The sequence below is a fragment of the Doryrhamphus excisus genome, chromosome 6 (genome assembly GCF_030265055.1).
Source record: "Doryrhamphus excisus isolate RoL2022-K1 chromosome 6, RoL_Dexc_1.0, whole genome shotgun sequence".
Classification (NCBI taxonomy): Eukaryota; Metazoa; Chordata; class Actinopteri; order Syngnathiformes; family Syngnathidae; genus Doryrhamphus; species Doryrhamphus excisus.
Genome location: NC_080471.1, coordinates 997,115 through 1,014,889, shown reverse-complemented (window position 1 = coordinate 1,014,889; position 17,775 = coordinate 997,115). Strand labels below are relative to the sequence as shown.

Below are 17,775 nucleotides of genomic sequence, written 5' to 3'. Positions count from 1 at the left end.
CTAAACGTAGCTAAACGTGGCTAAACGTAGCTAAACGTAGCTAAACGTAGCTAAACGTATGTAAGGATGCCATGATATGGGAAATGGTAACCACCAGATGAAAAAGCTGAAATCCCAACACCTCAGGGCTAAGTGCTGGTGAAATACGTATCACTACATATCATAGCAATCCATGATGTGAAAGTTTAAAATGGTTGGAGATCAAGGCACGGTGTCAATGAGAACAGCCGTCAGTATGGACCAACGCCTGGTCAAGCCGCTCATCTATTTGCATATTATGACATCACCAGGCTCCAAAATGGCCGATCATCCAAATGGGATACACATGGCAAGGCTGGCTTAACGTGGGAAGCACGAATCCAAAGAAATACAGCTGGAATAGGTGCGATTTCTGGAAGATCTAGAAAGCTTTCTGTGCTTGTTACGGCGTGTAGCTGCTCTAGGAGTCTAGGAGTCTACAAGTCAACACAGAGGCAGAATATTGAAAAATATTGAAAGCAAATCAGGCAGTGTTTTATTTTCTAGTGTGTACATGGATTACTAAGGATTATTAAGGTGACTATAGGGGTGTTATGTCATGTCTAGAGGGCTCGAGTAATGTTAAAAGATATTTAGAAGATGGTAACCAGGTTTGTAGGACATAACTGTATTGTACTGTAAGTATTCCAGTTATAAAGAAGGAACCCTACTTCACAGAAATCCACCTATCACGGCAGAGTATGGACTCAATTAACCTTGATAAATGAGGGATCACTGTGTCAATGAATCAATCACATGAATGACATATCCCCATAAAGTCATATCAGGTTGGACATACGAGCTGCGTCTGCTGGAATTGCTGCAGGCAGAACAACAATGATGAATCCAGACGAGTTGTTGGCTGAAAAGCAGTCTGCGCTATTCAGCATGACATCATGCAATTGCGGTATGGTGTGTGTGTGTGTGTGTGTGTGTGTGTGTGTGTGTGTGAAGACGCCAACCCCCTACTTCCGCAAAGCACTCAGCTTTGGTTTCAATGTCTCCGAGTTCATTTTTGTGACCATTAGAGGAGCCTTGCAGGAGAACTGCTGATGGTCCTGCTGCTCCTCCATCAGCCACTGGAGAGAGGAGGCAAGGAGGATGATGGGTAACCGTGGAGCCTGTGGAGCACGCTTGTGGCTTGAGAAAAGAGGCCCCGCCCCCACCCATCCTCCAACCATTCAGCTTTAATTCATCGCCCTTGATTTTATTTCTCCGTCAGCCCTTTCATCAAGCTAATTTCAGATTTCTTATTTAGCAAGCCTCTCTATTTAGCTCTGCCTAGACATACCCCCCCACCCCCCCCACGCCGATCCCTCTAAGCTCAACAGCTTCTTTCTAGTAGAGTAGTTGTGCAAGAGTGGTGTTTACGTGGGGGGTGTCCCTGCATGCTGAGGGGATGAAAAGTTGGAGTATAAAAGCCATCTCTCTTCTCTGCTGACGCCACAGACAAACAAAGGTCATGCCAGTGTGCTGTGCCCCCCCCCCCCCACCCCCACACGGGGTTTCCAGGAATACTACGCACAAACACGCGTCTGAGAAGACTTGTGTGCCACGTTGCCGACTGCTCCGACTGACACAACAACGCTCTCTATGTGCCACATTCAACACAACACAAACATCAGCAGCACCAACATGCGTTCCTTACGCAGGCCAAGGTACACAAGGGGGCCGGCCGAGAACCAAGACGCCTCTGTTCTGATGCACAAGCTCACCAGTGGCTACTCCAGGAATACGCTGGAGGTACAGTATACGTGACGGCCGGTGGAGGGAGCGCTGTGAAAGGATCTACTGTATATGTACGACGCCATGAGTGGGTCAGTCTGACCATGTCCACGCTTCACTTTCTGAGAGATCTTGAGAACTTCTATGGCTTATCTCCAGTCTGGTAAATACCACACTTGTGTAAAAGGTCATGGCTCAACCACGACTTAGGAAGCCCTCAGAGAACCATGTTAGGTCTGTAGCATTCTTGGTTTCCTTTTCTGTCCAGACCGGACACCATGTGACCTTGCTAATAGCACATGTCTTGTCGGCGTTCACAGATTGTGATGCACTTGAGAAAGCCAGATCAATATTTGGGTTCAAATCATTTGACCCAATACAGTTGTGGTTCAAGTACAGTACTGGCTCAATCTGCTGGGATAGGCTCCAGCTGCCCTGGCACTTCAAACAAGCCGTGCGGTAGAACGTCAATACCGTATAATTGATGTCCCCACTGAATATTTGAGGTTCTTGTGTCATCAAAATCCTGCCCTGGCCGGACTAAAATGCAACCGTAAAAAGGTTTTGATGGGCTTATATTGCAAAGGTGGACCAGACCCCTCCTATAGAGAACTGAAGAGTGACTCTCATGCCATCTAGTGTTGACCGGATATAATGCAGGGTGGGGGCAAGGGGTGCTAGTCCTGTATACACGTACCCTTGAGGAGGACCCTAAAAAGGCTGGTCCAAGATCCTATTACTGCTATGATGTGTATGTCTATGTGTATGTCTATGTCTATGTCTATGTGGATGTCTATGTGTATGTCTATGTCGACTATGTGTATGTCTATGTGTATGTCTATGTGTATGTCTATGTGTATGTCTATGTGTATGTCTATGTGTATGTCTATGTGTATGTCTATGTGTATGTCTATGTGTATGTCTACTATGTGTATGTCTATGTGTATGTCTATGTGTATGTCTATGTGTATGTCTATGTGTATGTCTATGTGTATGTCTATGTGTATGTCTATGTCTATGTGTATGTCTATGTCTATGTCTATGTGTATGTCTATGTCTATGTCTATGTCTATGTGTATGTCTATGTGGATGTCTATGTGTATGTCTATGTGTATGTCTATGTGGATGTCTATGTGGATGTCTATGTGTATGTCTATGTCTATGTGTATGTCTATGTGTATGTCTATGTCTATGTCTATGTGTATGTCTATGTGGATGTCTATGTGGATGCCTATGTGGATGCCTATGTGGATGTGGATGTGAATGTGGAGGTGAATGTGGAGGTGAATGTGAATGTGGATGTGGAGGTGAATGTGGAGGTGAATGTGGAGGTGAATGTGGAGGTGAATGTGGAGGTGAATGTGGAGGTGAATGTGGAGGTGAATGTGGAGGTGAATGTGGAGGTGAATGTGGAGGTGAATGTGAATGTGGATGCGGCTAAGCACGGAGGCTGTTAATATCTTGGAGGAAATCATTGATTTGCTTGATATTCAACACGTCGGCCACCCCAGCCCACTTGGGAGGAAAGAAGACAACAAGAGAGAAGCGGTACCATTGATCACTGCCTTCGGTTTCCATGGAGGAGGGGGACTGGTATTACCAGTTCAATACCGCAGACGCTTGATACGGTCATGTGACCCATGAGCGGAAAGGGCCCGCATGGAGTAGAGATACACACTGGGAAGGCCTGTGAGGATGATTATGCAACAAGATCTCATTTCATGCTCACTGGATTGCTTTCTCTCCGGTGGTCTCCATGCCCGTTCCTCCATCTCCAGTGTTCTTCTCCAGCCCCTCCAGCATCTTGCATCGCATTCAAACAGTTTGAACAGTTATGCCTGGAGAAGCATGCATAGCAATGAAACCATCAAGTTCACCGCACAGCTTCAAATAGTCAGGTTAAGTGGAGAAAGGTGGCCCTCTTGTGGTCAAAGGAGCTACTACACCGTACTATATGGATAAATACAACTTACACAAGACTACTACAGCGTTTTAAGGTGAAATCCAAGAGTTAACGCCCATGTCAATCATGAATATAAGCTCCACAGGAGTTCCAGGAACTCATACATTAACACTAAAGTTCATGTCTTCAGTCTAGCAAGCTTGAGGGACATCACAGAGACGGAAGACACGGCAACGGACCAAGACACCCGTGTTGCGAGACAACAGCTCACTCTGCTGCATTTCCATAAAGCCGGCAGCGCCAGAAGGCCAGCGAGGGAAGGCGGCACTTCCTGTGTTTGCGCTGCCTCCGGTGGTGACAAAGACTTCCTGTGAGCTGCTGCTCTCATGGGCCGGGTCTGACGGAGGGAAAGAACAATGGAGGCGGAAAGAGAGCATGTTACAGTTGACGAAGGAGGGGTGCCCACGCACTCAAACATGAGCTCATATGCAAAGAGAGGATGCAGGTGTGCCAGGACCCCCCCACAACAAACGTGCATGGAAGGGACAAGGGTGTGAAGGACGCGGGGGTGTCCAAACTTTTATGAGAGAAAGAGTGAAAGGATGCAAGTACCACTTTGATGATGGTGAAAAAGCATCAACTCCGCCCCCACCTTTACAATTGTTGTCATGGAATCCACTGAAAGCGTCAGGCTGACATCCTTGGGCACGGCAGGGTGCACGCAAGGTAAGGGGGCGTGTTACACGTAATCCAGGGTGATTATGTTCTCCCTGAGGCACATGGACCCAGCAGAGCGCACCAGAGCCCTGACCTGCTGTTCCTTCTACAAGAGGCGGCTGTGGGCAACGTCTCTCTCACGCTGACACGAGGAACAAAAAGAACAACTTATAAGGTGCTAAATACGGCCATTGATGGAGTGTAGCTCTGGAGGTCAAGCTTCCATTGAACGAGTCAACAGTGACTCGGGAGTTAGCGGGTTCCGGGTGGAAGCGGTGCCGGGAAGCCTGTGAATGTGAAGGAAAGAGTCAAGGATCTGGTCTTTGCCACAATGAGGAAAGGGAAGCAAAGCACACCTCCAGTACGGCTGCAACATTTCTACCATTCTTGAAGGCAACTCCTCCAACTGGAAGTGCAACATAATTTGTCATCTGGAATGACGAACACATCAGCTTTAGCGTGTGCTAACTGCCTCGGGAACCTCAGTTCATACAAAGAAGACGTTTATCTTCATCTTTATCTTGGATGAATGGCTTGGATGAGGTCAGGCTAGGCGAGTCATAATATGCAGACGGGCAGCACAGAGAAAGACGCTCGGAAAGGACTAGCGGTATCGGTGCAAGAATGGAGATGAACACTAGGGCAGCTTAAGCAGAGCGCAGTCAAGCACTAAGTAAAAAAGGCGGAGGTCGAGAACCGTCGCTTGTTTCCGAGAACTTCCCCTTCCATCACTCTTTATGTAAGCTAATCTCTTCCATCTCACTTGGCCTCATTTACCCAGCTAACAGGCAGCAATGAATCAGCAGCACACTGCGTGTAGTAGCATGCTCTGCCCTGCCCTGCTAACAGGCTAACAGGCTAACAGGCTAACAGGCAGCAATGAATCAGCAGCACACTGCGTGTGGTAGCATGCTCTGCCCTGCCCTGCTAACAGGCTAACAGGCTAACAGGCAGCAATGAATCAGCAGCACACTGCGTGTAGTAGCATGCTCTGCCCTGCCCTGCTAACAGGCTAACAGGCTAACAGGCAGCAATGAATCAGCAGCACACTGCGTGTAGTAGCATGCCCTGCTAACAGGCTAACAGGCAGCAATGAATGAGAGGAACACTGCGTGTAGTAGCATCCTCTGCCCTGCTAACAGGCTAATAGGCAGCAATGAATGAGAGGAACACTCGTGTAGTAGCATGCCCTGCCCTGCTAACAGGCTAACAGGCAGCAATGAATCAGCAGCACACTGCATGTAGTAGCATGCCCTGCCCTGCCCTGCTAACAGGCTAACAGGCAGAAATGAATCAGCAGCACACTGCATGTAGTAGCATGCCCTGCCCTGCTAACAGGCTAACAGGCAGCAATGAATCAGCAGCACACTGCGTGTAGTAGCATGCCCTGCCCTGCTAACAGGCTAACAGGCTAACAGGCAGCAATGAATGAGAGGAACACTGCGTGTAGTAGCATGCCCTGCCCTGCCCTGCTAACAGGCTAACAGGCTAACAGGCAGCAATGAATCAGCAGCACACTGCATGTAGTAGCATGCCCTGCTGGCGGCCTTAGGCAGTCCCAATCTGGTACCTTTGGTAACTAGCCCCGTACACACCCCTCTAGTCACCTTGACGTCCCTACTAGCCAATGTAGTAGACGGTAAGATGCAAGAACTGACGTGACAGCATTGCTGGTGTAGTATCTCAAACATAAGGTGGCCTAAGTTTACGCCACCCTTACGTACTTAAGGGTGACAGGACCTCTGCAAGGACAGAAAGATGGCCCCCGCTTTAAGCATATCAAGCTACCTCACAGCCTCTACCTTATTTATTTTAAAGCAAGGCAAGGGAAGAAAGACAACGAAGCCAAAACATACCACTTCCACACAAAATGGGAGAAGATATTGTTTTCACCCTGCACCCATGGATCCAAAAAAAAAATAAAAAAGGAATGACAGCAGTAATCATGAGCAACCATGATCAGAAAGTTGATCTTTGGCAGGTCTTGCCAAGTGGAAGTTGGAAGTGCTGGACAAAAGACAGGCTCAGATGTTCTACTGTATGTTCTCCTACAGACAGCTACGGGCGTATGAAGATGGCAACATGCACACAGTGATGCCATACAGGATGTGCGCTTTCAGTCAGACTTATCTGTGTTTACACTTCCTGGAGGGGGCACCAGGGGCTTCACGTGGGGGCCAGATAGTGGCTTGCGTGTACAGTCAAGTCTAGCTTCTAGCTGGTCTCTCTCACTGCAGAGCGGCAATGTCAGCAACTGCCAAAGGGTGGCGCAATCCCAGCAGCAGATATCAGCTGACCTTCTCACCCTACTCCCAACATGCTCCTCCTCCACACCCCGTTTTAGATCCAGGCAAGGTATGACGCTTGTCCACAAGACCTCTGGGTAGATGATCAAATGCTACTTTGAAAATCATGCTAACGTTAACTCATTCAATCCCTTTTTCCAAAAGACAACCCCGTCATACTGACCTACTGACCATGAGACCACTGGGACTCATCCCTCAATAGATCATGGTGTTATATTTGTCCATTTTCTTGGGTTGTTATTGTTTAGACATGGTGGCTACATTTGTGTCACAAAGTTAAAGTTATGCTTGAAATGTATCTTTTCCCAAAAAGCCTTTTTGTGCTGTTTTGCTGAAACGTAGCTAAGTTCTACTGCTGATGACTAAAGAACGGAAACTTCTTATGCAAATGAGATGAAGTCTGCACTGAGCACAATGTGAGCTTTGGACAATATTTAGACAATAATGGATAATAAATAAAGTGGTCAAATCAGAAATATTGAAAATTGGCCTTTCATTTATATGCAATTTTTGCTAAAAGAGAGAGTCTTCAAATTAATTACATTCAAAAATATTCCCAAAAGAAAATGTAAATATTTGGAAAATGTTAAAAAAAAATTAAATTAAAAGGTTGATGCTAATAATAGTTTTAATATTTCCCCTATAAGCTGAGATGCAGTTTTTAAATATACATAACTTGTTAGCATATCACAAAATATCAGTGGCATAGTTGCAGCCATCCATTTTTTTCACTATGTGCCCCTTGAGGGAAAAAGTTTGGACACCCCTGGTCCAAATAATGCCGCTAATGACCTTCCACTTCCTGTGCAAAGCAGCTAAACAGGAAGTACACCATCAAGACCAGCTCCCACACTCCCCCCTCAGCAGCAAGCCTGCAGTCGGAGTATTTGCATGATGAGCTGGACTCCCACATTTCATCTTGTCCCACACTTTGGTTACTCCATCTCTGCTGATCTGACTCTGTCGCCCCATGTGGGGGTGGAGTGGGTAGTGGGGCTGATTATATGCATGCAACCCCAACATGCTCCCTGGGACACCACCTTGAGAAAAGGGTGCAAATAAGAGCCAGGAGAGGGGGTGTACTCACACCCCGTCATTAACAAAAACACGCACACACAAACGAAAGTGGTGCACAGCTCCAAAAATGACAATGAACTTCCTGAGGCTCTAAGTGTGTGTGTGTGTGTGTGTGTGTGTGTGTGTGTGCGTGTGCGTGTGCGTGTGCGTGTGCGTGTGCGTGTTGGGCTCGCCTGGCCTGATGCAACACGCAGCTCTCTAATCCAATTCCACTTGAGACCAGCCTTGCGGCCTGGCCCCAGCCACCAAGGGCATCTATGGTGAGCTTCCACCAGTGCTAACGGCCTGCTGGCTAAGAACACTTCCAGCAGCTCAGTCCTGAGCCACATGAACCCGACCGGCTCTTTCCCTTCCTGCCCTGCAGATGGATCATTTCCCCGTGTGTCCCGCAACCTGCGCCCCAGGAGTTACCCCCTCCCCCCCGCCATTGCAGACCTCTGCTGTTCCTCATCCAGCTAATCCAACCCGGGTTGCCGCTTCCTCATCCATCTCCATCCCACCTATTGCCCGAGCGGCACACCAAATCCTAGAATTGTGGGGGATGTGAGAGGGCATGTTCGTACGCAGCTCACTGACTTACTTCCTGTCAGACAGGAAACCAGAGGTGTCCAAAAGTGCAGGGCGCATCCCATTGGCGGCCCGTGGCTGTTGTTCTATTGGTCCACAGCACATTCTAAAACTAGAATTTAACAAGAAAACTAAAAATGAAAACAGCAGCAGAAATAAGCAGCAGTAATTTGGGGTGAAGTCTAATTATTAAGTTATTTTGTAACAAAAACACCCTCCCAATTTTACAAGAATAAACTTGTACTATTGAGAGGAAAGATAACGTCACTAGTAGGGCAAAGTTGAAGTATTAAAGAAAAAATATGCTATTTTAGAAATGTTGCAATGGGGGGGGGGGGGTTGCACAGGAATAATACAGGCTTGGAACACACACACACACACACACACACACAATATATATATAGTATATATATATATGTTCTCCTCCAAGCCATCCTCATTTGGTTACAGGCTTTGGTTAGGCCTGCTACTAAATATTGGCTCTCCAACAGGCTGTTGCCATGAGCAAATTGGCACAATGTTGGTCAATTTTCAGTTCCAGTCTCGAGAAGACAAGCCAGAGATGGAGAGGCGTAAGCGTTGCTTAAAAAAGGGTGGTGGCCATTAACCAACACAGACACTAGATTAGAAAGGAAGCTTAAGGGGCATAGCACAAGGGAGAGAAGCTGATTAGTCATGACGCTTCCCGTCAGGGCTTTCTTTTCCCGTCCGTCTCCATCCATTGGCTGCGCCAGTTGTGCGCCAGAGGCAGGCCTCGCCGGAGCGTTACAAAAATAAATGAATAAACAGTCACAGCATGGTGCCTTTGCCCTGCCAACACATCCAAACATCTCAGCACAGCCGAGAGACGCACAGAATGGGGCCCGAATGTGTCAAACAAAAAACCCCAACACCTTGATGATATTCCCTTATTCAAGTGTCCCAAAATAAGAATGCATAGGCCACCATGCAGTCAGCTCTACAACAAGGGTGGCCGTGGGTGGCCGTGGGTGGCTGTGGGTGGCCGTGGGTGGCTGTGGGTGGAGAAGCTTCCAGAGCAGAGTTTCAGGTCATCAGGTTTGCAGGCTCCAGCAGGATGAAAGGCAGCATCAGACTGCACCACCAACATGCAGGATGCCCTGCAAAGTCGTTCTCCGCCACCTGATTAGTAACGTATTCATTTCAAGTCAAGAAGCGTATGTTTCCAAAATTCCACACTTTAAGACTTGAATCTTCCGGAAAAGAAGTACTGCAGTGTCATTCTGGTATCATATTGATTCCCAGGCCTCGCCTTGACAAGACAAGTACAAAAGTACCACCCGGGGTTCAGGATGTCAAGGAGGCTTTTGGCTTGTCTCTCCTCCGCAGCCAGCAGGTCATCCTGCTACATTCCAACGGGAGTCAGCTAGCATGGATGGATGGATAGTAGGCCTTGGTGCCAAGACTCTAGATACTGGACTCTATTAGTCACCTAAACCAAGAAAATGTTGCTACTTTTGTTCTGGAAGTCATTATCAGGTGACAATCAGACCTTCGGCCTTTACCTGCGAGTACATCCCCCAACTCTCAGGTGGCAAAATACACGTTGGATCAACGCTCGTCCGTGAGGTCACATGCATGTGCAAACACGTTTTTCTGTTGGTAGGGGGTGTTATTTGATCAGTGTACATGTCAGGCGACTGCTGACTTTTGACTCATGGGGGGGGGCAGATTGAATACTTGGCTCCGGTCTCAAAATAACTGAAGCATGGATGAGTAGGGAATACCAAACAAATACCAAAAAGCGGCGGGGGGGCTGATGTCAGAGAGGCCACGCTAGCTCAATCGCTACCCCCCCTCCAGCTTTGCTTTGTTCCCCACCCCTTGCTGTCAGTCATTGACAGACGCATGAGGCACAGTCGAGTGGATGCTGGCCCAAAATGGCGGGTCCTGCTACCCGGCCTACCCCTCACCATGCTCGACTAATGGCTAGCCGGCCTTGTCGGTAACCAGTACAGGATCTCTCTCTTAGTTTAGTTTAGTCTTAGCCAGTAGATTCATTCACATGCCAAAAATAGAATAGACGTTTCACAGCACACACATCCGCCAAGACTGAGCTGTACTTTTTCCACAATGCTCTACAGTTACATCACTACATTTATACAACTTGTTTCGCTCTAGTTCCCACCGCTGCACAAAGCTTTAGGAAAAAAACTGCAGTTCATCACATAGCAAGAAACTGGAGGAAAAAATACTTTCAAAAAATTAAGTACCATCACGTTTTTCAACTATGTATTAAAAAATAAACCATGGATCTTTGCTATTCCAAATATTGAAAGACAAGTCATGTGTACTATCCTGGTGACACCGGGGAAACTTAGCTTACGTTACGTTTCCCATTCAGCTTCAAACACTTCCTTAAATTAAGAATAAATACATTGGAGAGGCTAACTGGTCTCAACAAGTGGCCTTTGCCATGCTGCCTTTTATACTAGAAAGACCCAGAACCTTCTGGCACCTTCAAATGTCTTACCACCAAAGCTGCAGCAGACAGTATGACTAGGAAAACCACAATCAGGGGTCAAGCCTTAACCCACAGGCGATGCAGAGCAAGCTAAGGGTTCAGGTCGAGAGTGGTCCAGCTGGCTCCGCTAGCTGCTTTCCATGCTCCCCTTTAGCGCAGCAGGACCAAGCCATGGCTCCAAATCCAGAGGATTAAACATCTGTCAAAGCCTGCCATTTCACCAAGCAGGAAAAGACCCATTTAGGCGTCGCACATCTCCCCTGTGATTCAGCATCCTGTCGCATTCTGAAATTGGGCAAATGAGGTCATTCAGCATGGAAATAACGCCGGCGCTCACCGTCTGGGTGGCGTCTGGCTCACAGAAATGTGGACTGTGCAAAAACAACAACAAAGACTATTTAAGCACACAAACACCTCTGAGTCGGCCGCTGTTAGCACAGAAACAAAGATGTCTGGCGCTGGGGCTTTCAGTAACCTCCACTTTGGAGACCCGCTACTGATGGTTTGCACCTTACTCACAAAAAACACAACACTTTTGTGTCTTTATTGTCTAGTATGACCGATTATTAACACAAATCCACAAGGACCAACCCTGAGGGTTGACAATGCGTCCAGACCAACCCGGGGAAATTTGGAGGTTTTGTTTGTGTGCTGGCAGGCAGCCCCACACCGCTTCCACATACTTACCACACTATTTACCACCAGTTCACTCAGCCGCACGCAAAATGGTGTCCACGCGTGAGCGAGGTGTTCCTGCAGCTGGCCCCTCTTACGCTGGCTTCTGTAACACTTATTCCAGGACGCTGGCGACCTCTAACCGTGGCTGTTTAGATTAAAAGGTCAAACTAGACGTTTTTGCATAGCGTGCACGTGAACGACTGGCAATAATGTCATTGCTTGAAAGAAGCCTTTTTACTGCTGTGTGCTTCTTCAACATGAAGTCATGCGTGGGCGGGGCTCTTCCATTGCTCAACAGTCACGAGGCAAACCAGTCTGACGGCACCAGCTCAGCTGTTTGGCCAAACACAACCAGTACTTTTGATGGAGCCTCATTGGGCTGCTCGTGAAAGCTGTGGCGCATGGCTTCATTTGGATACATGCCATTGGCCCACGCGTTCTCACCGGCGCCGCCCCTCCTCTGACAAGCCAAAGAAAAAGTCATCTGACGGCTTCAAAGTGATATTTTGTTTCTCTCCAGTGCGTATTGTCTGCCAGCTATTTTGGCGTGCCATACGTTGCTGAAGACAGCAACACTTGATCAAAACATCTGATAAAGAGGACTAAAAGAGGATAAAGAGGTCATTGTGAAGGAAGTGGAAACACCGACTGTGGCTTCAATTAGGAAGGTCACACACACGCTCGTCACTCTTGCAAGGAACATAACACATATACAGCCGTCCCACGCCACTTTGCAGGGCAGATTCTGCAGCTTCCCTCCATCCCCTTTTTCCAAACATATCCGGAAGGAATGTTTAAGCCATGCCGTTTCCTGCTTCAGCGTGGCCTATGCCGGAAAAACAATATGCATATCCAAGCAACTGTCACGTCTGTGCAGGATAAAAATGTATAAATGAGCTCAAATACAAATACAAGAAATGAAGTGGCATTGCAATTGTGAAGGTAGTGCTCTACATTGGCCACTAGGTGTCAGTAATTGTAAAAATATTATTGCGAATGTAGTGCTCTACATTGGCCACTAGGTGTCAGTAATTGTAAAAATATTATTGCGAATGTAGTGCTCTACATTGGCCACTAGGTGTCAGTAATTGTAAAAATATTATTGCGAATGTAGTGCTCTACATTGGCCACTAGGTGTCAGTAATTGTCCAGTGAGACAAGCACCTGAATTGATGGCCAGATCGACAGGCTTTTATCGTAGGTTGAAATGAGCTCGCAAGCGGCACAATAAAAATAATAACAACATAATCATCCACATCATCCATCAACCACGACACAGGCAACCCTAAACCCCCGAAAAGCCAGACGTCAATTCCTGTCCACACGCCTCAGAGACATTTATTGCAACACACATAACCATGATTCTCATTTAGGTCTCATTTTCTCTGATTATACCCATAATGTTGGGTAATACCATTGTAAAGGTAACTATGTGGGTGTTATTTCATGTTGAGAGGGCTCTAATCAACCACCACATTTGGTTTCTGGTCGACGTGCTCGACCTCCCGAACCACTGAAGCAGCTGTTTCATGAATACTGCCAATAATAGTCAAATATTATGCATATTGAAGAAAACGTCATGTATATAATCCCTAAATAAAACATTTACAAACATAAAAATACAAATAAGGCAGAAGATGCATTCAAAACCGCTGTGATGATATGTTGTGTTCGACACTGACCACTAGATGTCTGCAACTAGTTCTGGGTTTTCCATCATGCCACTTCAAGGGGACAGAAATATATTCACGCCCCCCCCCCCACCCCATTTGAAACTGATATCTACGTATCTATTTGTACTGTACAGCCCGAACTTGAAACTGAAACCAGGAAAAAGCAACAAAATGGAGCTGTGACGCGTACGAGCGTATTCTAGAGTCAAAGTGCTGAGTAAAATACATTTGTACATCGAACTTGTCACTTATACAGAAGTACAAGTGAAAGTCATTAGTACATGCTGGCAGGTCTGCCCTAACATTGCAAGTACTATTTGACAAGTACTGCTGTGATGTTTGGTGAAACACACAGAAACCAGACTTTTATCGCAGGTTTCCATGATCTACTAATTACTAATCATCACTAATGAATGGAAACACTGGCCCTATGCAGCCGTAGTCTACTTTATGTCTAAAATGGCTTTTTTGCTCTTAGAATGTCTGCTGTATTGGGTAATCGGAGTGTAAAGGTGACTATAGGGGTGTTATTTCAACTCTAGAGGGCTCTAATAATGTTACGACGTTCTAAACAGGTTTTTGATGTATTTAATATTTTAAATCAATAAAATATTCAGTGGAAAAGTTGCAATAACAATACAAAAATGTGTGAAGAAGCAAATGAGGCCTGACGTGACTTCCTCCAGAAGTGCTCATGAGTATGAATATGAATTCCTCTGATACTGTAGGTGCATGCGTGCTGTTGTTGGTGTTTTTGCTGAATGTTATCTCAGCCAAAACGTCACATGGTGAGGACGCCGCTCAGACGGCAGCCCTCCACCCTTCCTCTGCCCTGCCTACTCTGTGCCAGCCAAAAGAACGAAAAAAGCCCACTTACCTTGAGACACCCTACAGTGCAAGAAAATAAACGTGCAATCATTTGTTTCAAAAGTTATTTCAACCTAGCACATTTCCAAAGCATGCATCTCAATGCAGAGCAACGAGGATGACTGTCCAGAATATAAGACAGCACATCTTAACAGACATGACTTGCTGGACCAGTTGGCTGACATGGATGCTTTAGCGGTGGTGGCCACTTGCAGACTAGATTTCAGCATATAGTTATTTACTATATAGTTATTTACTTGACATCGTCTTGCATGTTTTACATCTCCCGTCCGCGACGACAGGGACATGCGGGCTGGCTCGGCTGCTAACGGGGATAGCAGAAGGAGGCGGCCCGGGTAGGAGCACCTTGCGTGGGGGCAGAAACCCAACTAGGCTCTACAGCCGCGTTAGCCGGAAGTCCGCTAATGTTAGCCACTTTGCTGCGTTAATCATTGCTATAAATAAGCATTCCCTCCAGCAAACCGTCCTCGACAAAGACACCGTCAGGGTCCGATGTGGGTGCTGCCACGCTAGCTAGAAATACTCAAACGTGGGAAAGTATGCCACGATAAGCCTCCGGATCCTTGCTGACATTTGGTGTGTTTATCATTGCAGGTGAAGCCCACTGCCAGCTTAGCTATCGAGCTAGCCTCACCGGCTAGGCTAGGCTAAGCGACATGCTATTCGCTTCCAGCAATATCATGCCTTTATATTGGAATGTGTGAGAATTCAACACGACAGTCTACTGGGAAAATGTCAAATAATAAGTCATAATAACGAACGTCGTGAGCGCGCAGGCGACCTGTCAAACGAGAGGCGGCTGCGTGTGTACTCACCCCATCAACCAGTCCATGGTGCCGTCGGAGCTAGCTCGGCTAATGCTAGCTAGCAGGGGATAACGCCAGGAGTCGGCGGCGACCCCTCACTTGGACCGGTCGACTCCCTTCGCTGCCCGGCTGCCTCGCCTCCGGAGTCCCGTCGCCCTCCCCCGGGGGTCCGTTGCCTCACACGCAGGAGCGGCGCTCACACTCGGAGTGGTTGTCCTTGTCGTGCTCCTCCTCGGCTAGCTCGGACCGTGAAGACGCGGATCCGCGGGTAGCCCTGAAGCGGGGACTCAAGTATCGGACTGCTCGGAGCCGGGCGAGGCTCGCGGGGTCCGGCCGGTGCGGAACGGAGGCCGGGCTGCTGCTGATCGACGCCGGTCGGCTCCGTCATGAAAGCTCGCCGCTGACAGCCCGAAGCTCCGGCGAGGCTGCTGCTGTCGCTGCTCGGCGAAGCGCTCTCACGTCGACGTCCGGAAGTAAACACGGCGCTCCGCTGTGGCGCTCCGCTATGGCTCTGCCGCTCCCGTGCGTGAGCCTACGGGACGTTGACGCCAGTGAAAAGCCTCTGGAGCATTTGATGCTTTGAAGTGTACGATCTCCTGCCGCTTTTTAGTCATGCATGTTAGGAATACGTGCCGGCAATGCCGCTGTCATCGCTGCAATATGTGCGTGATTCGTTATGAATTTCCGCTTCCCTTCAATCATGAAATAAAAGTCGCTTCCGGCAGCAGCCGAGAAAGCGAATTTACCAAATGTAAGTTCGAGCGACACTTTTCACTGCTTTTTCGTGCTCAATGTTAACAAACCTGTGGAGATGTAATATTAAAAATATAGAGGCGCTAACCGCCTTTCATCGTAGAGCGTCAAATGCGCTGTATTGCTCTCGTTATGCACCGCAAAGGTCACTGCGTTGCAGTAAAAACGGACAATGGATAATAACGCCTAATATAGGAGCTCATAATGCGAGGAAGGCCGTGCAAATACGCCCTCTAGCGGCCACCGGCAGCACGGCGACGGGAGCAATGTGATTGGATGCTCGGTTAGCAACGTGAGGGGCCGTGACGTCAGTGTGACGTCATTGTTTCTCATCTTCAGAAAGAAACAGTCTGAGATTTTGGAGTCCTGAAAAAATGAACGCATGGGCTTGGATCTTTGGATCTTTTTGGATCTTTTTGGATCCTTTTGGATCCTTTTGGATCCTTTTGGATCCTTTTGGATCCTTTTGGAGGGTGGAGGTCAGTTAGACATTTATTTTATTCTCACACTGTGGTCTCCACCCTGGAAAGAAAAGGATGCATGCAGCAAACATCATCATCCATCCGTCCATGTTCAATACACCGTGAGCTGGAGCCTATCCCAGCTGACTTTAGACCATACAAAAATCCTTCACACCTGTGGGCCAAGCACATGCCATGACGAGTCCATCTTCTTCACGTGTTCTTGGCATTCTGCTGCCCTAAACGCTTAACGCTGGTGTCCACAGCGAGTGTTCATCATGAGGAAACCGGAGCCAGGGAAATGTCACAAGCAGTCCATATTTCTCACTCGGGGGGCGTCCATGTGCACTGACCTCCGACTGTCCGACTGCGGAGCGCCGCGGCTGGCAGCCGCTTCCTGTACAGCAACGGAGGACCAACGGATGGTCATAAATGAGCTCCCATAGGCCGGCCCCCGAAGGAGAACAAAGTGTGTTTTATGTCTTGTCATCTGCAGTAGGGCCCCTGCCCCGCCTCTCTGGGGCGGCCTCTCGGCATCATCTACACGGCCCTCCCAGTGCTGAGGCCTCCACCGCGTTCTTGGGCTTTGCCGTTTGAGGTAGCTTGGATGTACTTGTATGTGTGATGTAACGCAGGGGCGTCAAACTACTGCCACGGAGGTGTCAAACTACTGCCATGGAGGGTGTCAAACTCCTGCCATGGAGGGCGTCAAACTCCTGCCATGGAGGGCGTCAAACTCCTGCCATGGAGGTGTCAAACTACTGCCATGGAGGTGTCAAACTCCTGCCATGGAGGGCGTCAAACTCCTGCCATGGAGGGCATCAAACTACTGCCATGGAGGGCATCAAACTCCTGCCATGGAGGTGTCAAACTCCTGCCATGGAGGGCGTCAAACTACTGCCATGGAGGGCGTCAAACTACTGCCATGGAGGGTGTCAAACTCCTGCCATGGCGGTGTCAAACTACTGCCATGGAGGGCGTCAAACTCCTGCCATGGAGGTGTCAAACTCCTGCCATGGAGGTGTCAAACTCCTGCCATGGAGGGCGTCAAACTACTGCCATGGAGGGCGTCAAACTCCTGCCATGGAGGTGTCAAACTCCTGCCTAGGAGGGTGTCAAACTACTGCCATGGAGGTGTCAAACTCCTGCCATGGAGGTGTCAAACTACTGCCATGGAGGGCGTCAAACTACTGCCATGGAGGGTGTCAAACTCCTGCCATGGAGGTGTCAAACTACTGCCACGGAGGGCGTCAAACTACTGCCATGGAGGTGTCAAACTCCTGCCATGGAGGGCGTCAAACTACTGCCATGGAGGTGTCAAACTCCTGCCATGGAGGCGTCAAACTACTGCCATGGAGGGCGTCAAAGTCCTGCCATGGAGGGCGTCAAACTCCTGCCATGGAGGTGTCAAACTCCTGCCATGGAGGTGTCAAACTCCTGCCATGGAGGTGTCAAACTCCTGCCATGGAGGGCATCAAACTACTGCCATGGAGGGCGTCAAACTCCTGCCATGGAGGTGTCAAACTACTGCCATGGAGGTGTCAAACTACTGCCATGGAGGTGTCAAACTCCTGCCATGGAGGTGTCAAACTCCTGCCATGGAGGTGTCAAACTACTGCCATGGAGGTGTCAAACTCCTGCCATGCAGGTTTTCTTTCCAGCTGGTCACTATGATGATGAGTGATGATCAATGATCAACACCTCCTTCAATGTGAGGGAGG

General features: G+C 48.3%; 1 protein-coding gene across 1 annotated transcript in view; it reads right to left on the bottom strand.

Annotated features, from left to right (window-relative positions):
• The window catches only part of mob2a (MOB kinase activator 2a), a 40,207-nt gene extending 24,731 nt beyond the window's left edge, over positions 1-15,476 (bottom strand). Inside the window, exon 1 of the mRNA XM_058075457.1 lies at positions 14,850-15,476. Coding sequence (XP_057931440.1) covers positions 14,850-14,866 — 17 coding nt within the window. The 5' untranslated portion in view covers positions 14,867-15,476. The remainder of the gene's footprint in view (positions 1-14,849) is intronic.
• Between the last annotated feature and the right edge of the window lie 2,299 nt (positions 15,477-17,775).